Raw genomic sequence first — 24,197 nt, 5'->3', positions numbered from 1 at the left:
ACTAAGGTCTACCTACACCTGTTGTATTCAGCATTTCATTGTAAGGTCTACTACACCTGTTGTATTCATAATTTCACTGTAAGGTCTACTACACCTGTTGTATTCAGCATTTCACTAAGGTCTACCTTCACCTGTTGTATTCATCATTTCACTGTAAGGTCTACTACACCTGTTGTATTCAGCATTTCACTGTAAGGTCTACTACACCTGTTGTATTCAGTATTTCACTGTAAGGTCTACTACACCTGTTGTATTCAGCATTTCACTGTAAGGTCTACTACACCTGTTGTATTCAGTATTTCACTGTAAGGTCTACTACACCTGTTGTATTCAGCATTTCACTGTAAGGTCTACTACACCTGTTGTATTCAGCATTTCACTGTGAGGTCTACTACACCTGTTGTATTCAGCATTTCACTGTGAGGTCTACTACACCTGTTGTATTCAGTATTTCACTGTAAGGTCTACTACACCTGTTGTATTCAGCATTTCACTGTAAGGTCTAGTACACCTGTTGTATTCAGCATTTCACTGTAAGGTCTACTACACCTGTTGTATTCAGCATTTCACTGCGAGGTCTACTACACCTGTTGTATTCAGCATTTCACTGTGAGGTCTACTACACCTGTTGTATTCGGCATTTCACTGTAAGGTCTACTACACCTGTTGTATTCAGCATTTCACTGTAAGGTCTACTACACCTGTTGTATTCAGCATTTCACTGTGAGGTCTACTACACCTGTTGTATTCAGCATTTCACTGTAAGGTCTACTACACCTGTTGTATTCATCATTTCACTGTAAGGTCTACTACACCTGTTGTATTCAGCATTTCACTGTAAGGTCTACTACACCTGTTGTATTCAGCATTTCACTGTAAGGTCTACTACACCTGTTGTATTCATAATTTCGCTGTAAGGTCTACTACACCTGTTGTATTCAGCATTTCACTGTAAGGTCTACTACACCTGTTGTATTCATAATTTCACTGTAAGGTCTACTACACCTGTTGTATTCAGCATTTCACTGTGAGGTCTACTACACCTGTTGTATTCAGCATTTCACTGTGAGGTCTACTACACCTGTTGTATTCAGCATTTCACTGTAAGGTCTACTACACCTGTTGTATTCATCATTTCACTGTAAGGTCTACTACACCTGTTGTATTCAGCATTTCACTGTAAGGTCTACTACACCTGTTGTATTCAGCATTTCACTGTAAGGTCTACATCACCTGTTGTATTCAGCATTTCACTGTAAGGTCTACTACACCTGTTGTATTCATCATTTCACTGTGAGGTCTACTACACCTGTTGTATTCAGCATTTCACTAAGGTCTACCTACACCTGTTGTATTCAGCATTTCATTGTAAGGTCTACTACACCTGTTGTATTCATAATTTCACTGTAAGGTCTACTACACCTGTTGTATTCAGCATTTCACTAAGGTCTACCTTCACCTGTTGTATTCATCATTTCACTGTAAGGTCTACTACACCTGTTGTATTCAGCATTTCACTGTAAGGTCTACTACACCTGTTGTATTCAGTATTTCACTGTAAGGTCTACTACACCTGTTGTATTCAGCATTTCACTGTAAGGTCTACTACACCTGTTGTATTCAGTATTTCACTGTAAGGTCTACTACACCTGTTGTATTCAGCATTTCACTGTAAGGTCTACTACACCTGTTGTATTCAGCATTTCACTGTGAGGTCTACTACACCTGTTGTATTCAGCATTTCACTGTGAGGTCTACTACACCTGTTGTATTCAGTATTTCACTGTAAGGTCTACTACACCTGTTGTATTCAGCATTTCACTGTAAGGTCTAGTACACCTGTTGTATTCAGCATTTCACTGTAAGGTCTACTACACCTGTTGTATTCAGCATTTCACTGCGAGGTCTACTACACCTGTTGTATTCAGCATTTCACTGTGAGGTCTACTACACCTGTTGTATTCGGCATTTCACTGTAAGGTCTACTACACCTGTTGTATTCAGCATTTCACTGTAAGGTCTACTACACCTGTTGTATTCAGCATTTCACTGTAAGGTCTACTACACCTGTTGTATTCAGCATTTCACTGTAAGGTCTACTACACCTGTTGTATTCATAATTTCACTGTAAGGTCTACTACACCTGTTGTATTCAGCATTTCACTGTAAGGTCTACCTACACCTGTTGTATTCAGCATTTCACTGTAAGGTCTACTACACCTGTTGTATTCAGCATTTCACTGTAAGGTCTACTACACCTGTTGTATTCAGCATTTCACTGTAAGGTCTACTACACCTGTTGTATTCAGCATTTCACTGTAAGGTCTACTACACCTGTTGTATTCAGCATTTCACTGTAAGGTCTACTACACCTGTTGTATTCAGCATTTCACTGTAAGGTCTACTACACCTGTTGTATTCAGCATTTCACTGTAAGGTCTACTACACCTGTTGTATTCAGCATTTCACTGTAAGGTCTAGTACACCTGTTGTATTCAGCATTTCACTGTAAGGTCTACTACACCTGTTGTATTCAGCATTTCACTGTAAGGTCTACTACACCTGTTGTCTTCAGCATTTCACTGTAAGGTCTACTACACCTGTTGTATTCATCATTTCACTGTAAGGTATAGTACACCTGTTGTACCTGTAATAACATTTGCTCACATCTTCCTCTCTGACAAGCGGTTTCAACTCGCTATTTGCATTTGAGGTTTGTTCCAACAGAATCGGTCATATGGACGCAGATACTATTGAGACATTATTTGACTGTTGTAGAGAAGTTAACCAATACCCTTTTTATGTCTCAACTGCTCAAATTGCAGTTCAGAGCAGACACTTCCAAAACAGGAGTATCAATGAACATTGATTGTGGAAAATGAATGCTCAGTTTGTCGTGCGCGGCATTGTGGTACCATGTACGGCAGCATTTTAGCCAAAGACGTATACTAGCTGTCTGTGTGTTATAAAATGTGCAATAAGCATACAACAATTATGAAAGGAATTGGCAACTAGTTCTCATGATGAGAAATAAGATAGGCCACTTGATTTCAAAATCGGAACAAATTGGACAGGCTTGCATGCTGTTCAAACAGTTGAAGGGGTTTTCCTAACGATTCAACTGTCTACCATGTTAGCAAGCAAATATGCAGAAAAGATATACAACGCAACGTGAAAAGTGTTGGTCCCATGTTTCATGAGCTAAAATAAAAGATTCCAGGAACTATCCATATGCACAAAAAGCTTCTCTCAATTTGGTGCACAAATTTGTTTACGTCCCTGTTAGTGAGCATTTCTCCGTTGCCTAGATAATCCATCCACCTGACAGGTGTGGCATATCAAGAAGCTGATTAAATAGCATGATTGTTACACAGGTGCACCTTGTGCTGTGGACAAAATGCCACTAAAATGTGCAGTTGTGTCACACAACACAATGCCACAAGTTGAGGGAGTGTAAATGTAGCATTCTGACTGCAAGAATGTCTACCAGAGCTGTTGCCAGATAATTTAATGTTAATTTCTCTACCATAAGCAGTCTCTGTTGTTTTAGAGAATTTGGCAGTACGTCCAACCGGCCTCACAACCGCAGACTACGCTTAACCACGCCAGCCCAGGACCTCCACATCCGGCTTCTTCACCTGCGGGATCTTCTGAGACCAGCCAGCCGGACAGCTGATAAAATTGAATATTTCTGTAATAAAGCCCTTTGATGGGGGGAAAAGTCATTCTGATTGGCTGGGCCTGGCTCCCCAGTGGGAGGACCAATGCCCTCCCAGGCCCATCCATGTCTATGCCCCTGCCCAGTCATCAGGGCCTAATACATTTATTTTAATTGACTGATTTCTTTATATGAACTATAACTCAGTAAAGTTGTTGAAATTGTTGCGTTTATATTTTTGTTCAGTACTAGATCAGAGCTGGCTAGATTCCCATAGAGATGAGCTGGCTACTCACTGGATTCCCATAGAGATGAGCTGGCTACTCACTGGATTCCCATAGAGATGAGCTGGCTACTCACTGGATTCCCATAGAGATGAGCTGGCTACTCACTAGATTCCCATAGAGATGAGCTGGCTACTTACTAGATTCCCATAGAGATGAGCTGGCTACTCACTAGATTCCCATAGAGATGAGCTGGCTACTCACTGGATTCCCATAGAGATGAGCTGGCTACTCACTAGATTCCCATAGAGATGAGCTGGCTACTCACTAGATTCCCATAGAGATGAGCTGGCTACTTACTAGATTCCCATAGAGATGAGCTGGCTACTCACTAGATTCCCATAGAGATGAGCTGGCTACTCACTAGCACGTGGGCTTGTGCTTGAGAGATGGTTGAGACCTGTGTTAATTTTTTCTATAATGCCTGCTACAATAAGTTAGTCATTATTAGTGTGTGTGTTATGCATGGCTCTGGTTAAATTTGTAACAAAAGCGTATTTTCAGACGGACTTGAAAGCGACAGTGATTTTTGTAAAAAGCTGATAAAACTATTTTGATAAAAATAATGTAATTATTAGTGGGTCTGATGGTTGTGGAAGGTTTATATCTAGCCTAGGTATAACTTAACAAGCCCTGAATTAATTACATTATAGCTGACTGTTTTAAATGCAGTGTATTTGACTGTTAAATTGTACAACAAAGAGAAAACAGTTAATCTTTATATATTGTGAATTAGCTTGAAGTTTGAAAAAAAATATATAATAGTAATGGAGATATAATTTTTAGGCGAAATCGCCCCAGTCCTATTATGTATACATGAATTGCTGTGAATGTGTTGAATTTCTGTCTAATAAGAAACTGGTCGTAGTTACAGTAAAGCATTAGGAGTTATATTGTTTTATTTCAACAAACCTTGAAAAATCATTGCATTTCTTCATAAACAAAATCATTCTTAAATCATTCTTCTAAAGGAGAAGGTATAAATACATGATTGAATCATCTTTAAAAAGGTTAATGATCAACAGAGAGAGTCAGGTGAGTGCAGCGCCACCAGACTTGACTGATCTAGTCTACAGAGAACTATGGGCTGTAAAACACTGAGCTAAGAGCCTCCATTCGGCAACGCTCTTCTTTACACACTCAAAAGCTACCAATAATACAGTCCATTTGACTTCAGCTAAAGCGTAGGCAGGCTGTCAGCCCTCAATCTTCAAGTCCAGTCCTTCTGCTCATTCAAGGCTATATACAGTGAGTGATAAAGTACCAATCAGAAGTAGTAACCCACCCATTCTTTAAATCATACTGTATGAGTACGGTCGTCAGTCAAGAGACTAAATGCATTTTTTTAGAACCAAACTTGCAATTGGATGGATGTGGTAACCCCCCAGCCCTTGATCTGAAAACGATCACAAAAGAGATGTAAATAAATGCACATACTAATATACTACAGGTTAAGGCAATACAATTCAGTTCCTGATACCTTTAAAATTACTGACATGGAATTAAAGCTGCTCCACACGACGTCTCATCTTCAGTACCTCCCCACCCCAGCCACCTCTCCCTTATCAGCACATCGACTTCCATCTAAAGTCACAACCAGGAATTACACCTTCACATTCTGCTAAACGGTCTTTTTAAAAAACAATCATGAAAAGACAAAGATAACATATAGGATCCAGCCTGACAGTGCAATCAATTCCAGAAAAATGACACATTAGGAAAAGCCCTTGTGTTCTGTACATATGGCACGGCCTTTTCCCACCAGATAGGATGGAAGAAAAGAGGTTAAGATAAGAACCCTCTAATACACAGAAGAGCACAATACTACTGGTGTCTAAGTACTTCCTGTCTCATACTGGTGTCTGGAAGTACTTCCTGTCATACTGTCTCTACTGGTGTCTAAGTACTTAATGTCTTATACTGGTGTCTGGAAGTACTTAATATCTCATACTGGTGTCTGGAAGTACTTCATGTCATACTGTCCATATTGGTGTCTGGAAGTACTTCATGTCTCATACTGGTGTCTGGAAGTACTTCATGTCATACTGTCCCTACTGGTGTCTGGAAGCACTTCATGTCATACTGTCTCTACTGGTGTCTGGAAGTACTTCCTGTCATACTGTCTCTACTGGTGTCTAAGTACTTAATGTCTTATACTGGTGTCTGGAAGTACTTCATGTCATACTGTCCCTACTGGTGTCTGGAAGCACTTCATGTCATACTGACTCTACTGGTGTCTGGAAGTACTTCCTGTCATACTGTCTCTACTGGTGTCATTGTACTTAATGTCTTATACTGGTGTCTGGAAGTACTTCCTGTCATACTGTCCCTACTGGTGTCTGGAAGCACTTCATGTCATACTGTCTCTACTGGTGTCTGGAAGTACTTCCTGTCATACTGTCTCTACTGGTGTCATTGTACTTAATGTCTTATACTGGTGTCTGGAAGTACTTAATGTCTTATACTGGTGTCTGGAAGTACTTAATATCTCATACTGTCTCTACTGGTGTCATTGTACTTAATGTCTTATACTGGTGTCTGGAAGTACTTAATGTCTTATACTGGTGTCTGGAAGTACTTAATATCTCATACTGGTGTCTGGAAGTATTTCCTGTCATACTGTCTCTACTGGTGTCTGGAAGTACTTCATGTCTCATACTGTCCATATTGGTGTCTGGAAGTACTTCATGTCTCATACTGTCTCTACTGGTGTCTAAGTACTTCATATCTTCACCCCTCTTTATACTTCAATTGGTCCATATTTAAGCTAGGACCCCGGTACACAGGCGGGAGGTGGGGGCGACACTGTACTAGCTAGCTAGCTAGCTAGGACCCCGGTACACAGGCGGGAGGTGGGGGCGACACTGTACTAGCTAGCTAGCTAGGACCCCGGTACACAGGCGGGAGGTGGGGGCGACACTGTACCAGCTAGCTAGCTAGGACCCCGGTACACAGGCGGGAGGTGGGGGCGACACTGTACTAGCTAGCTAGCTAGCTAGGCCTCCGGTACACAGGCAGGAGGTGGGGGGCGCGACACTGTACCAGCTAGCTAGCTAGGACTCCGGTACACAGGCGGGAGGTGGGGGCGACACTGTACTACCTAGCTAGCTAGGCCTCCGGTACACAGGTGGGGCGACACACAGGCAGGAGGTGGGGGGGGCGCGCGACACTGTACTAGCTAGCTAGCTAGGACTCTGGTACACAAGCAGGAGGTGGGGGGTGACACCGTACCAGCTAGCTAGCTAGGACTCTGGTACACAGGCAGGAGGTGGGGGCGACACTGTACTAGCTAGCTAGCTAGGACTCCGGTACACAGGTGGGAGGTGGGGCGACACTGTACCAGCTAGCTAGCTAGGACTCCGGTACACAGGCTACTTTTGAATAATTCACACTTCTACCTCACCGCAAGTTAACAACCTTCCTCCTAAACCCCCTATTCCACTTCAGTGTAGCATTTAGTATAATTAGGTTAGATTAGGCTGATAGGACCAGTCCCCAGTCCCCAGCTAAATGAGCTGTTCTCTCTCTTTTTTGGGAATATTTAAAAAGTACAGTCAAACTATTCTGTATAAAAGTTTGTACTTGCAAATGATTGATTGCATTTATAACACATTGAACAATCCTTTTGCATAATAATTCATGTGGGTTCTTGTTTCTTAACTTCCTGTCTCTTTCCGGCTCTTCTTCTTCTGGGACGGCTTGGGAGCATCGAAGCTCGGGTCGGATATTTCTGAAGAGAAAAGAATGGACAATGTGTCAAAAACAGAAATAGATGATATTTATTATGGAAAAGCAAGTCAGCAGTAGTGACACCAACCATTGTAAGAAAATAGTTTGGCTTCACAATGAGAGAGATCTGATCTGCCTTCTGTTCAGTGTTGATACACATGAGTAGCAACACACTGACTGTCCCAAAATGGCACCCTATTTAGAAAGTAGTGCGCTATAAAAGGGAATAGGGTGCCATTTTGGGCGTAAACTATGGTTAAGGTTGCTACTACTAGTATCTTACTCTGTGAGGACGGCTGGGAGATGGACTGTTTGGTCCCTGCTGGGGGAAGTGCTGAACTCTCCACTGGTGTGACTGTCATGCTGTCAGAGGTCACCTGTACAGAGAAGGACAAGTCACACCATGTCATAGCTGGTTACACAACACACCACAGTCAAGGGGTTGAGTCCCAAATAGCACCCTTTATAGTGTACTACTTTTGACCAGGGGTCTTGGTTAAAAACACTGCACTACTGTATATAGGGCATAGGCTGCAAATATGACCAGCAACACACCTTTCACATCCTGTTTCAACTGCTCAAGACGTTACAATGTTCCTGGACACTGGAAATACAACACATCATTCTCTGTCATGTAGAATACTAGATATTCATTACAGCTTTCTTAGCCATTTGGGATGCAGACACGCCTGTCACCTGGCCTGTAGCGCCACACGCCTGTCACCTGGCCTGTAGCGCCACACGCTTGTCACCTGGCCTGTAGCGCCACACGCCTGTCACCTGGCCTGTAGCGCCACACGTCTGTCACCTGGCCTGTAGCGCCACACGTCTGTCACCTGGCCTGTAGCGCCACACGTCTGTCACCTGGCCTGTAGCGCCACACGCCTGTCACCTGGCCTGTAGCGCCACACGCCTGTCACCTGGCCTGTAGCACCACACGCCTGTCACCTGGCCTGTAGCGCCACACGCCTGTCACCTGGCCTGTAGCGCCACACGCCTGTCACCTGGCCTGTAGCACCACACGTCTGTCACCTGGCCTGTAGCGCCACACGTCTGTCACCTGGCCTGTAGCACCACACGTCTGTTACCTGGCCTGTAGCGCCACACGTCTGTTACCTGGCCTGTAGCGCCACACGTCTGTTACCTGGCCTGTAGCACCACACGTCTGTTACCTGGCCTGTAGCACCACACGTCTGTTACCTGGCCTGTAGCACCACACGTCTGTCACCTGGCCTGTAGCACCACACGTCTGTCACCTGGCCTGTAGGACCACACGTCTGTTACCTGGCCTGTAGCGCCACACGTCTGTCACCTGGCCTGTAGGACCACACGTCTGTCACCTGGCCTGTAGCACCACACGTCTGTTACCTGGCCTGTAGCACCACACGTCTGTTACCTGGCCTGTAGCACCACACGTCTGTTACCTGGCCTGTAGCACCACACGTCTGTTACCTGGCCTGTAGCACCACACGTCTGTTACCTGGCCTGTAGCACCACACGTCTGTTACCTGGCCTGTAGCACCACACGTCTGTCACCTGGCCTGTAGCACCACACGTCTGTCACCTGGCCTGTAGCACCACACGTCTGTTACCTGGCCTGTAGCACCACACGTCTGTTACCTGGCCTGTAGCACCACACGTCTGTTACCTGGCCTGTAGCACCACACGTCTGTTACCTGGCCTGTAGGACCACCTTCCTCTGCTTTCTTCTTCCTCTTCTTCTTCTTCTTGGACCTGGCAGCCCCCCCGGCAGAGTCATCCTTCTCCTTGTCATCGTCTGACCCCTGTGCCCCCTGGGGGTGGTTGGGTGCAGGGTCCTGGGGCGGGGGGCCGGGGGCCTCTACCACCGGGGGTCCCTCATAGTTCCCCCACAGCTCCGTAGGGGCGTTCCAGTCTGAGCTGGGGTCCGCTGCTGCAATACCGCCTGGAAACAGAACAGAGAAAATACCAGTTACCCCACCCAGTGAAGGCAGAAATCACAGCACAGTTGCTATATTTACTCTAAACTAATTGTTGCTTACTTAATCCTGACCACTCATCAGAAGGAGAGGGGCATTCCCACTGCAGCTCAGAGGCAGGATGGGTGATGTGCTCTGGAGGAGACAGACAGACACAGACAGACAGACAGACAGACAGACAGACAGACAGTGTATCTTAGCCTTCCTCAAACCATACAAAATAGTCAATTCTACAGTCCCTGACATCAGTGATAAGTGTTAATCACCTATAGTCTTCAGTCCAAGTACAGAGGGTAATGTGTTTAGTTCAGTCTTCATCCTCCCACCAACCCCACTCCACGACCCTGGAAGGAATAAACCAATAGAGACTGTTGTTATCACAGAACATCCAGAAAAACACAAAAGCTTTGAAATTCAGTTGGCATTCTCAAATCCATCTAACAGATGGAAACGTTAAGGGGCCAATTCAGACTTATGAATGTATACCATTTGTACACACATCTCAGTATTTGGTATTCAGACATATGAATGTATACCATTCGTACACACATCTCAGTATTTGGTATTCAGACTTATGAATGTATACCATTCGTACACACATCTCAGTATTTGGTATTCAGACTTATGAATGTATACCATTCGTACACACATCTCAGTATTTGGTATTCAGACTTATGAATGTATACCATTCGTACACACATCTCAGTATTTGGTATTCAGACTTATGAATGTATACCATTCGTACACACATCTCAGTATTTGGTATTCAGACTTACCTTATAGTACATACCACAGTATGAGTCATAATACCCATAAAACCTAGCAGTCAAACAGGGCAATTTTTCAAATCCTTTATTGCAGTATTTGTTATTCCCATATGGAATTTTAGAAACCCTTGTAGGTTTACCCTGGCGTGGCGTTTTGATAACCATGTAAATCTCTCTGGGACAAGGTGACTTTTATCATAATATCCGCTTATAATTCACCCACCCCCCAAAATGAAACGCTAATTAGCTGCTAATGTGGCTAACAAATGCCATGATGATCTGGACGAGACTGACGAATCGAGACAAAGGGAAGAATCTCTGGATTAACTATCTAATGTTAGCTAACTGTAGTGTGACGTTTCCCAGCGAGAAAACCAAATAAACTATCTCAAACAGAAGAGGGAACTAACAGAATCATCAACAACCAAAACTAAATAGGTGGGGGGGTTCTAGGGGAGGTTCTGAAAGATACTCATGGGGGGGTGCACTGAAAGATGACTAGCAACAACAACTGGGACCTAAAAGACACCCACCATTAGACCCACTAAATTTACCCAAGAAGAGGAAAACAATTAAAACCCACACACAACAAAAACAATGAAGATCAGATAAAGGATTTTTAAAATTGTATTTTTTTTATAAGACAACTGAAGCACTAGGCCATCCACTTATCCACTCTTAAATATCACCTGGGCCAGCAAAGGTGTAACACATACTGACTAACGAGGTAACACCAAATCGGTGCGCCCTATGTGCTAATGTCCAATCTCGAAATATAAATGGAAAAACCGAAGACTAACAGTAGTAAAGATTAAATAGGATAAATTGCTTTAAATGTACAATTCTGTTAACAGTCTTTTGTAAGTTTTAATTGACAAAATACCTGTTAGCAAAGGTGTCAGGAGCGTGCAGGGATTTGTAGTTTTGCATTTTGTTTACTTTGATGCTAATTAGCATGTCAAATCAGAGTAAATAGAGCCGAATATATTGATAGAAGTCACCTTGTCCTCGATTTACATGGTTATCAAAACATCTCTCTACACTCTACACAGCCCTTATTTTAAATGTTTCTAAAATCCCCCTTGGGAAAAATAAATGGTGGGAAAACGATTGGAACCATTTCCGTTTGACCACTAGGTTTTATGGGTATCTACTGTGGGGCTCAATTCAGTCGTGTAACACGCCCTGTAGGTGTGGCTACCTTGCCCACTCTGAATAAATGTAATTTAAAGAAAGTCATCTAAATATGTGTCTCCAGTTCAGCACCAAATGGTAGATTGAAAAATACTCTTGATTGTGTAGATTATTTAGGTTTAGTTATGTATTTAAACTGGCCTGGAAAGCCTTCACACAAAATAAAGAAAATGGTGGTTTGATTCGTTCAGTTCTTCAACCCATGGTAATGTTGGAAGATTAGTGTACATATAATTATAACAGGGAGAACACTGTACAAAACTAGGTTATACCCTCGTCTATTGCCTGCACTAATCATGGAACTGTGTGATGACAGTCAACTATTGCGCCATGCGTCGGGTTCAAACTGTTAGGTCTTGAGCTGCGCTGCATAATGATTTAATTAGCCGACATGTCTTTTATATCAATATTATCAACTGGTACTAATGATTCTCAGCAACATGGCTGTGACAGCGTTTAAAGGAAGCAAATGATATGGTGGGCTATACCAACTGATGGGAACAAGGGTATTAAATGGAATGATAAGGTAGGCTCTGCCAAATAATGGGAACCAACAGCACAACATTTGATGTTATTGACCATAACCTGTTTGGCTTTTCAACCTTAGCCGTAACTAGCCAGGTACAGTGCACTCTTGGTTATTGTCCAGCCATGTGGTCCAGTGCTGCAAAGAAGGACTGAGTTTAGGTGCTGCTGGCCCAGAACAGAGCGGCACGTCTTGCTCTTCATTGTAATCAGAGGGCTGATATTAATACTATGCATCCCAGTGTCTCTTGGCTAAAAGTTTAGGAAAGACTGACTGCATCACTTCATGGTTTAATAAGGAACAATGTGTTGGAAATTCCAAGTTATTTGCAGAGTCTACTTACACACAGCACTGACACACACTGTACTGACCTCCATATGCATTACAGTGCATATTTTAACAGCAAGTTAAACGCCTTCACATCAATAATCCTCAAAGCATGATCTCCATGTTCACAAGATGTATTGAGTTGAAACAGCATGAAACTGAGACAAAGACAATAATGTCTGCATAAACCAATGTAATCGGTCCTAAAATACAAACTGGATATGAATGTAACATTATATTTTGCTCACACTGACAACAAGTAAAAGCTAGGCTAACATACTGTAGCAATTAAGCTAGTGCTGTCCATCTATTCCACAAAGTACACATACACATCCAAATAATGCTCTGAAAGGTGAAAGTGAATTGGAAGAAGAAGTGTAAACTAACAGTATATTAGCTAGAAAGGCATCCTTGCAGCATAGAGAAAATGTTGCTGTATTGTAAAGCAAATTTTCAGCAATTCAATTCCTTCAGTGTCCTGTGCCGAGGCAGGGTTAGGTGTGCCGAGGTAGGGTTAGGTGTGCCCAGGCAGGGTTAGGTGTGCCGAGGTAGGGTTAGGTGTGCCCATGCAGGGTTAGGTGTGCCCAGGCAGGGTTAGGTGTGCCCAGGCAGGGTTAGGTGTGCCCAGGCAGGGTTAGGTGTGCCCAGGCAGGGTTAGGTGTGCCCAGGCAGGGTTAGGTGTGCCCAGGCAGGGTTAGGTGTGCCCAGGTAGGGTTAGGGTTAAGCCCAGTAGGTTACCTTCAGTGTCCTGTACCCAGGTAGGGTTAGGTGTGCCCAGGTAGGGTTAGGTGTGCCCAGGTGGGTTAGGGGTAAGCCCAGTAGGTTACCTTCAGTGTCCTGTCTCCAGGTGGGTTCAGAGTTCAGGTGTCGGGGTCCTTTAGGGATGGCCGGCCACTTCTCCCCATCTGAAGAGCATATATGGGTGGGCAGCTTCATGGAGATATCTGGCCACCCTCCACCGTTCACTGACGGCTCCTCTCTCCAGCTGGTGGACACTAGAGGGAGGGAGACATGGATCGGTCAGTGTTACTTTGGCTTAGTGAAAATGTTATCCTTCCATGGACACACTCAGCTGGATGCAACAAGCGGTGTTCTTCACAGGAAAGGACAGTCCAGGATAAAATATGTCTGTACAGGATTGAACAGTTCAGTTATTGACGGGACAAGAATCAGACCAGGAGACAGCGGTACTTTACCTGGTGTCGTGAAAGAATCTCCTTTCCCAGGCCTCAGGTGCAAGGGCTCTAAGGGGGAAGAGAAGACACTGTCTCAATGGCGAGAACAAACTAAAGAGCCCTCCTCAGGAGATCACATAACACCGGAGCCCTCCTCAGGAGATCACATAACACCGGAGCCCTCCTCAGGAGATCACATAATACCGGAGCCCTCCTCAGGAGATCACATAACACCGGAGCCCTCCCCAGGAGATCACATAATACCAGAGCCCTACTCAGGAGATCACATAATACCGGAGCCCTCCCCAGGAGATCACATAACACCGGAGCCCTCCTCAGGAGATCACATAATACCGGAGCCCTCCTCAGGAGATCACATAACACCGGAGCCCTCCCCAGGAGATCACATAATACCGGAGCCCTCCCCAGGAGATCACATAATACCGGAGCCCTCCCCAGGAGATCACATAATACCGGAGCCCTCCCCAGGAGATCACATAACACCGGAGCCCTACTCAGGAGATCACATAATACCGGAGCCCTCCTCAGGAGATCACATAACACCGGAGCCCTCCTCAGGAGATCACATAATACCGGAGCCCTACTCAGGAGATCACATAACACCGGAGCCCTACTCAGGAGAGGAGTGAAATTAGTTTCAGGTGTTCAAACCCAACTAAAAAGGGAGCGAAATATGACATGCTTTGGAATAAACTGGCCCTATAAATGGCTTCATACACATACGTCTGTTCAACGTAGTACATTTTTTAACTACACACCAGTACATATCCTTGAGAGCCTCTGGCACACTTTGTGAAGACAAAAGACACAGTGAGTCAGTGCTAGGGTTGCAAGCTCTCAGTAACTTTCCCAAAATGCCCAGAGTCACAGATTTCCTATTTATTCCTTACTGATTCTGATGATCTTCCAACCAGGATTTCTGGGAGACATGGGAAAGTTACCAGACTAATACAGATGGCATACCTCTGTTCTTCCTGTTGACCGGGGCGGTGAGAGGAGGCTGTTCCACCTGGCGGTGAGGTACCGCCACCCCCTCCGGGCTTCCTGACCCGTCAGGCCCCTTCTCCTTCCTCTTCTGCTGCCGCTTCTCCCGGTTACTCACCTTAGTCTCCCACGCACCTGGAAGAGAGAGCAGGGGTTTGGCTTCTTTAAATCTACTAGGATTATAAATGTTGTTTCACCTGGAAGAAAGAGCAGGGGTTTGGCTTCTTTAAATCTACTAGGATTATAAATGTTGTTTCACCTGGAAGAGAGAGCAGGGGTTTGGCTTCTTTAAATCTACTAGGATTATAACATTTTGTTTAATCTCTCTACCTTTAAGAGATCTGGGGTGAATTTTCCCCTAGGTAAAGATGTAGGATCAGCTTCCCCTCCCACATTCTAACATTGAGGGTATTTCCAAGGTAACGGATTTGCACCGAGACTGATTTTCCACTTCAAATGTATGCCAAATAAAAAAAATGATTTTGAAGTTTAACAAACCATAAAACTCTATGCACAAGGACTACTTATAACATTTTACAAAAACATTTACTGAAAGAGCTGTGCATTTGCAAAGTTTGGTAACAGAATTTCAGTCAAATCACACAAAAAGTTGTGTCCACGTTTTCCAAAAGCTCTTAAATATCTACTCTGGATTAAGATAAAAAAAAATGTCTGCAGAAAGAAATGGGGTGTCAGCTATGACATGACACATTGAAAAAAAATATATTTTGGGTTAATGAACTACAGTAAGTGAAGTGGATTTATACCCAGTAGCAGACTAGTGGTAACGGCGCGTGGATCCTTGATCTGAACTATACAGAAATCCATAATTACAGATATGAATAGCATTCTCTTCATGGTGATGTATCCTAAATAGATACACTAAAAAAGGTAGAAATACACAATATCCTCCTTTGCATATTTTGGTATTATTCTACACACTGGCTATTATATTAATGAGCCCAAACATAACCAAATTTGGTTGGTCCGGACCAAATCTGAACCAATCATAGACTTCCATGTTTCTCAAGTTTGGACATCAAAGCATAGTAGATTAGACTACAGTCCAGTACTAGTGTTGTCATGATATCAGAAATTTTACTTCGATACCAGGTTTAAATTTCATGATACCATCATGACACAAAAACAAAGACGTATTAGCCAAAAAGTCCCAGAATTACACTTTATCCAGACAAATAATCTCAGCTACTGCGCTGTTCAATATCAAATCAAATTTATTTATATAGCCCTTCGTACATCAGCTGATATCTCACCACTAGGCTACCCTGCCGCCCCAACAATACAGGTTAACACACATTCAATAGGAGTATGAATGCATCGAGCTAGTCAGCTTGTTTTAGCTGGTATCATGGTGCTATAGATGACAAACAACCCCATAGCATTTGCCAATAAAATCCATCCTAAATGTAAGAGAACATATGTTATTGTACTGATTAACATTTGCATAGAAGAAGCTCTCTCTTTTATAAAAAGTGTGCACTGTTTCTAAGAAAGTAATGACGTTATTCACGAGGCAGAACGACATGAGGCAGAACAACATGAGGCAGAACGACATGAGGCAGAACGACATGAGGCAGAATGACATGAGGCAGAACGACACGAGGCAGAACGTCACGAGGCAGAACGTGGCTGTGGAAACCAGACGGGTGGCGAGGCAGAACGACATGAGGCAGAACGTGGCTGTGGAATCTAGTGGAATCCAGACGGGAAGCGAGGCAGAACATGGCTGTGGAATCTAGTGGAAACCAGACGGGAGGCGAGGCAGAACGTGGCTGTGGAATCTAGTGGAAACCAGACGGGAGGCGAGGCAGAACGTGGCTGTGGAATCTAGTGGAAACCAGACGGGTGGCGAGGCAGAACGACATGAGGCAGAACGTGGCTGTGGAATCTAGTGGAAACCAGACGGGAGACGAGGCAGAACGACATGAGGCAGAACGACAGGAGGCAGAACGTGACTGTGGAATCTAGTGGAATCCAGACGGGAGGCGGGGCAGAACGTGGCTGTGGAATCTAGTGGAAACCAGACGGGAGGCGAGGCAGAACGTGGCTGTGGAATCTAGTGGAAACCAGACGGGTGGCGAGGTAGACAAAGATGTGATTAATAAAGTTTTGGGGACAATCAGCTTTGAAATCAATATATTTTGCACTATGGTTAGCATATCACAAACCAAGTAGTAGGGTAGTGAATTAATGTTAGCGTCAGCCTGTTGATCAGGCTGTTGATTGTGGTCTGTGGAATGTTGTTCCTCTCCTCTTCTGTGTGAAGTTGCTGTATATTGGCGGAAACTGGAACATGTGGTTGTACACGTCAATCCAGAGCATCCCAAACATGCTCAATGGGTGACATGTCTGGTGAGTATGCAGGCCGTGGAAGAACTGGGACATTTTATTCATGTGCATGTATGGCCTTTTCAAGTTTTATGTGTGCTTATTTTTTATTTTTTTTTAAAGGTAAAATGAATAATGGTGAAACATGAGGTGATAACTTGGGACATGGGGCCGTACATTACCATGCTGAAACATGAGGTGGTAACTTGGGACATGGGGCCGTACATTACCATGCTGAAACATGAGGTGATGGCCGCGGATGAATGGCACGGCAATGGGCCTCAAGATCTCATCACGGTATCTGTGTGCATTCAATTGGATTTTATCGATGGCAATTTGTGTTCATTGTCAGTAGCTTATGCCTGCCCACACAGTAACCCCACCATGGGGAACTCTGCTCACAACGTTGACATCAGCAAACTGCTCAACCACACGAAGCCATACACGCTGTCTGCCATCTGCCTGGTCCAGTTGAAACCGAGATTCATCCTTGAATTGCACACTTCCCCATTTGACAGAAGTACCCGACATAAATTCTAGTACTGAACCTATTTTTTTTGTTGTATCAAAAGTGCATTAGTTTCAGCATACTGTAAAAAACTATTCAGTCCAGTCCACTAGTGTACTCAACTCATGTGCTCTACATTAAAGTACTCTTACTTTACTGTGCTGTCCAAACTTGTGAACCCAACTGTGGTTTGTGACTACTTTTATTTCCCATTGTAGCAAATGTAAAATTGCAGAAATTCTGTTACCAATTTTCTAACAGAATTTAGTTTTAATCACTTAATTCATAAACAAATTTGATATCAAACAAATTAATTGATAGGTTATTTACTTATTACTTCTGTGAACTTTCATTATCCTCCTTCATGGGGGAGATCTGTTTTAAATATCTTAAATATGTGGGCTTTTGGTAATGGAATTTCAAGGCACAAGGCAATGTTTCTTAAAACGTACATAAGGCAAAAAAAAATGTCAAACTAAATATAAGTGTTCATATTAGTTGGCAGGGGTCTGTACGTCAACATTATTGTGTTTATTTATACCTTCTTAGACTTCAGGTAGATGTTTCCTTTTCCTGTTTGACCAGAAATTTAAAGCATTTGCTTTTTCCTATTTTTTAGGTTGGAAATGTAAAATACAGGGCATTGGGAAAGTATTCAGACACCTTGGCTTTTTCCACATTTTGTTACGTTACAACCTTATTATAAAAGGGATTTTTCCCCAGCAATCTACACACAAGACCCCATTATGACAAAGCAAAAAAAGGTTCTTAGACATTTTTGCAAATGTAATAAAAATAACTGAATTTTTTTTTTTCATTTACATAAGTATACAGACACTTTACTCAGTACTTTGTTGATGAACCTTTGACAGCGATTACAGCCTTGAGTCTTCTTGAGTATGACACGACAAGCTTGGCACACATGTCGCCTAGTGGTTAGAGTGTTGGGCCAGTAACTGAAAGGTTGCTGGATCGAATCCCCGAGCTAACAAGGTAAAAATCTGTCGTTCTGGCCCTGAGCAAGGCAGTTCCCTGTTCCCCGGGCACCGAAACCGCACCTCCCTGGTTCAGAGGGGTTGGGTTAATTGCGGAAGACATATTTCAGTTGAAGGCATTCAGTTGTTCAACTGACTAGGTATCTCCCTTTACCTGTATTTGGGGAGTTTCTCCCATTCTTCTCTGCAGATCCTCTCAAGCTGTCAGGTTAGAAGGGGAGCGTCGCTGCACAGCCATTTTTAGCTCTCTCCAGAGATATTCGATCAGGTTCAAATCTGGGCTCTGGCTGGGGCACTGCCAATTTTGCAGGTTTTCCTACTTACAAAGCATGTAGAGGTCTGTATTTTTTATCATAGGTACACTTCAACTGTGAGAGACGGAATCTAAAACAAAAATCCAGAAAATCACATTGTATGATTTTTAAGTAATTAATTTGCATTTTATTGCAGATTCAGTCTTCCCAGCCTGGTGCAGGTCTACATTTTTGTTTCTGGTGTCCTTTGACAGCTCTTTGGTCTTGCCCATAGTGGAGTTTGGAGTGTGACTGTTTGAAGTTGTGGACAGGTGTCTTTTATACTGATAACAAGTTCAAACAGGTGCCATTAATACAGGTAACGAGTGGAGGACAGAGGATCCTCTTAAAGAAGAAGTTACAGGTCTGTGAGAGCCAGAAATCTTGCTTTTTTGTAGGTGACCAAATACTTATTTTCCACCATAATTTGCAAATAAATTCATTAAAAATCCTCATGTGATTTTCTGGATTTTTTTTCTCATTTTGTCTGTCATAGTTGAAGTGTACCTATGATGAAAATTACAGGCCTCATATTTTTAAGTGGGAGAACTTGCACAATTGGTGGCTGACTAAATACTTTTTTGCCCCACTGTATATAAATATATATATATATATATAAATAAATGTTAAAACATTTCTAAAAACCTGTTTTCGCTTTGTCATTACAGGGTAGTGTGTAGATTAATGATTTTATATATTTTTAAATAAGTCTGTAAAGTAACAAAATGTGGAAAAGGGAAGGGGTCTGAATACTTTGCGAATGCACAGTATATACACAGACACACTTTAATTTCTCACAAATACAAACGATCATAGCTTTCATTTGTCATGTTGGTGTCCTTTTACATGGAAATGACCTGAACTGATCCAAGATCAGCATCTATGGGAAACATCACCCCTCCCCCTGACCACCTTTATACATCTCTTAATGAAAAAGATGATACCTACAGAACAGCTTGATAACCTTTTTAAGTGTGATTTTTAAAGGTTTTAATGAATGTATTCATACAGATATCCAACTTATAGTTGCATAGCCTTAATTACTGCTTGGCCAACATGGACATTTATACACAGCTAGATGTTACAAAGGTTAAGGTCAAATGACATCAATCATTAAAAACTTCTTAGGGACAGCCCCTCCCCCCCTTTTCACCTAAATGACATACCCAAATCTAACTGCCTGTAGCTCAGGCCCTGAAGCAAGGATATGCATATTATTGGTACCATTTGAAAGGAAACACTTTGAAGTTTGTGGAAATGTGAATTGAATGTAGGGGAATTTAACACAATAGATCTGGTAGAAGACAATATTTAAAAAATACAACCAGTGTTTTTTTTACCACCATCTTTGAAATGCAAGAGAAAGGTCACTGTTATAACCATCACTCTGGTTGTAATTCCGATAGTGTCCCCAAGATGGCAGCAGTGTATGTGCAATGTTTCAGATGGATAAGTTGGAGTATGACTGATCCTCAAGACTTTATGTGAAGTCCACGGGTACATTTGGGCAAATCGTGAAGGCGACATTCGCATTCATATTCCATTTTTCTGCAAGAATATTGTCAAATCTGTATACTTGGACTTTGATTTAGCTTTCCCAGTATTAGTAGCCATATAAGTTCAACATTTGCAAAACAACCCATTTTCATAACTCTGAATATACATATAATTTTTGTCCAAAATGAAAAGGCATGCTGTCATACAAGGTTGGTAGCTACATTTTATGACATACACATGGTTTTCGGGTACTCCCGTAAAGCCCAGCTCATTGGCTATCTAGCTATCTTTGTTTGACCCCGATTGGTGCTTATTTGACAAAGATTGTCGTTCAAGTGATGGCTGCCCGCGTCATCGGCGTGCCATGAAGTCGTCGCTCTCTGACCAAATATGATGTCCTATAGGATATACTACACCCCTAATGAAATAGTGAAGTTTTGTTACCTTCTAGGATCTCTGAGGAATAGATAAAAACGTGATTTGACTCGTTGAAACAACGTTTAGGGTTAGATTTTCACAGACTCCCTTCTTTGCAAATTGAACGAGTGGAAAAACAAAATCGATTGTGCATGCTATATAGACCTTTTTAGGATATGAAATAGGATTTTATCTAACAAAAAGACACTTCATGTTATCTCTGGGACCCTTTGGATGATAAATCAGAGCAAGATTTCAGAATGTAAGTACACATTTTACCTTCAGAGGTGAATTTATCAAACCTATCTGGGTGAAAACTTTTGTTGTTAGGAGCTCTCCTCAAACAATAGCATGGCATTTTTTCCACAGTATTAGCTACTGTAAATTGAACAGTGCAGTTATATTAACAAGAATTTAAGCTTTCAGACGATATATAGACACTTATATGTACAGACGTTTGATGTTTCTCTAAAATCGGTGATCTTGACACAACGAGCTGAATGGCCAAACAACTGCCACTTTCCAGATGAAGTTTGGAAGTCCTGGACTGGACCAGAACCATTAGTCATAACCTCTCACCCATCTGACTAAGCAAGTTCAGTTGGACACTAGGGTTGCATCCCAAATTACACCCTAGTCCCCATATAGTGCACTATGTAGGGAATAGGGTGCCATTTGAGACTTGTCCTGTGTGTCACTGCCTAATCCCCTAACAATGCCATTGTGGCCTCTTCTACGGCACAGTCTGAATGAAATCAGTAGAATTCTGCAGGATACATTTAGCTACAAGGGTTTAAAGAAGTCAACCAAGGTGCCGGGTTCATACAGGGGTTAAGGGTCATACCATCATCAGGCTCTTTGCCATCGCCAGCAGAAACCCTCATGGCTGGTTTCACCTCGGGTTTGGCTTTCTTCTTGGTTTTCTTCACCTATTCAATTAAAGACAACAAAAAGTCAAACTTTCAAAAAGTGCAAGCAACATTAGTCCTTATTGTCATTCACTGGTAATGGGTGTATTGAAATGATTTATATATACACACACTAGATGAATGATAGGGGTGCTGTGTTGAAGCCACAGTGTCTCCTTCGGCACAAAGCAATAGAAATACATTCATTAAAATGTGGAGACAGGGCTTTCATCAACTAACTACTGTGGAGACAGGGCTTTCATCAACTAACTACTGTGGAGACAGGGCTTTCATCAACTCTAACTACTGTGGAGACAGAGCTTTCATCAACTCTAACTACTGTGGAGACAGGGCTTTCATCAACTCTAACTACTGTGGAGACAGGGCTTTCATCAACTCTAACTACTACAGATGCAAGGATCGCTTAGTCTTTTGGAATTGGATAAATACATTCCCCTCTTGTCATCCAAAATAGACTTTCAGAAGACTTAAACATATGTTACTGTTAGGTACAAACCTCAGTTGTAATCTCTGGGGAAGGTTTGGTAATTTCTTCTGTCACTTCCTCCTGAGGCTCTGGAACTGTTCGTCCATTATACTGAGCCTTCTGTTGAGAGAGAAACGACAACATGTGAACTATTTCTGAAGCCGTGTGTGAGTGACAAATAACATGATAAACCAAGACATCAGGCAGGCGGTGATCAGACAAGCTATCGTTAACCAGCCAGGCAGCTTACTACCGCAAACTAGCTAAATTGACTAGTTAGTTAAACTTGCATGTCTTAGTACTAGTTAGGTGATTTATGATTCACATGGAATTGAAAGCAAACTAACATTACATGAGAATACGACGACTCATACTAACGAAGAGAGCTATCTACAAGGTAAACTTTCAAAACAAAGATCTTAGAAATGGTTTCGATATTCAGCTAGCTAGTTTGCCAGTGCCATGACAATGGCCATTTACAACTGGCTAATATGTGAAGCTACCTTTTCAGTAGATTTCTTTTTAGTCTTTTTATTTTGTGCCTCGGGCTTCACAATCTTATTCACTTGGGCCTTGAGGGAATCACCACTGTCTTGTGTAACCGGAGCTCCTAGCTTTTTCCCACCGAAGAGTCCGCTACAGACCGCGGCCCACGACAGGACCAGCAGCCCCACCGCGGCCGCCGCGGAGAGAATCGCCCATGACGGGTACAGCTCAGGCGTCAGTCCCAATTCCACCCCAAACTCCGATCGGATATATCCCTCCCCGGTGGATAACAGCTCTCTGAGACGACTGGATATCAATTCGGCTTGCTCAATAGCTGAAGTTTGCCAGTCCGTTGCCATCTTCTCAAAGCGCCAGCTAGCATGTAGCTTAGCCACTGCTAGCACCACTAACTTGTTAGCTACCGCTGCTAGCTGGGGGAGGGGCTTGGACGGACTGACGAGCTGTTTACAGGGCGGCGGGGCGGGGCGGGCGGCGGGGAGGGGCTTGTACGGTCTGACGAGCTGTTTACAGGGCGGCGGGGCGGGGCGGGCGGCGGGGAGGGGCTTGTACGGTCTGACGAGCTGTTTACAGGGCGGCGGGGCGGGCGGCGGGGAGGGGCTTGGACGGTCTGACGAGCTGTTTACAGGGGGGCGGGGCGGGCGGGCGGCGGGGAGGTGCGGGCGGGCGGCGGGGCACACGGAAAAGGCCAGTTACGTAATCGAGAGAAAGCGGGGACGGAGGAGCGCCCTGATAAAATCGGGATATATTGTATAAAAATACTTCTTTGTTTTTAGAATATTGGTTCCGAAATAATATCCTATTGGTGAGACAACTTGTAAATGCAGAGTTTAAAAAAACGTAGTTATAAGGAATTTTGATCTTTGATTTGATTGATTTTGATTTTGTTTTAGATACCATTCCCTCAGGTGTTGCTTTATTATTCAGGAATGGTTAAGACCTGACCCTCAGAGCCTACCTTCCGTTAACCCTGTTGACTCATCAGTAGGAAAGATTTGGTTCTCTTTTGGTCCATTCAACAACAGAACGATATGAGTATGTTGTATCTACACCCTTAACTCATGCCTTATTGGAACGTTCAATTGATATTATCTGTTGGGGAAAAGTTTGGATGTTGCCACACACATACCTACTTGTTAACAAAATTAAGGAAGTTTCCTTTCAAATTATTCATAACTATTATCCTGCCAACCACTTTATGAAGAAGTTTAAGGAAAACATAAACTCAAATGGCTCCTTTTGTAATGACCACCCAGAAACAGTGTTACATCTTTTTTGGCATTGTGTTCATGTAAGAAAACTGTGGAAAGACATCAGTAGATTTATAATCAAACACATTTATGAAGATTTTACACTATTATGGAGAGATGTACTGCTTGGATTCTTTACCTATGATAGAAATAAGCTGAAACAATTGTATGTCATTAATTTCATTATTCTTTTGGACAAATTTCATATTCACAAATGTAAATGTACAAACAAAACACCACATTTTCTTACATTACAAAAATAAATTGAACTATATTTTAAGACAAATACAAAAGCTGTGTGTGCTCCTTAATAAGGTCCTGTGTAATGTGATATTGTAGCCCTTCTCCTGTGCCCCGTAGCTCTTC

The 24,197-nt window shown here is 42.9% G+C and overlaps 1 protein-coding gene across 1 annotated transcript; it reads right to left on the bottom strand.

The window, feature by feature from the left end:
* Positions 1-4,823: 4,823 nt before the first annotated feature.
* Positions 4,824-23,048, bottom strand: mtdha (metadherin a). The gene is made up of 11 exons (XM_090209447.1): positions 22,581-23,048; positions 22,108-22,197; positions 21,527-21,611; positions 14,603-14,758; positions 13,640-13,687; positions 13,271-13,438; positions 9,896-9,973; positions 9,693-9,764; positions 9,348-9,595; positions 7,955-8,048; positions 4,824-7,672 (listed from the first exon to the last, which is right to left on the bottom strand). The coding sequence occupies exons 1-11, from the start codon at positions 22,920-22,922 to the stop codon at positions 7,599-7,601; spliced, it is 1,455 nt and encodes a 484-aa protein (XP_090065573.1). The 5' UTR covers positions 22,923-23,048; the 3' UTR covers positions 4,824-7,598.
* Between the last annotated feature and the right edge of the window lie 1,149 nt (positions 23,049-24,197).

This window comes from Oncorhynchus mykiss, chromosome 18 (assembly GCF_057628025.1).
Source record: "Oncorhynchus mykiss isolate SJ-2025 chromosome 18, ASM5762802v1, whole genome shotgun sequence".
Lineage (NCBI taxonomy): Eukaryota > Metazoa > Chordata > Actinopteri > Salmoniformes > Salmonidae > Oncorhynchus > Oncorhynchus mykiss.
The sequence above is the reverse complement of the archived record's forward strand: the minus strand, read 5'-3'. Positions and strand labels throughout refer to the sequence as shown.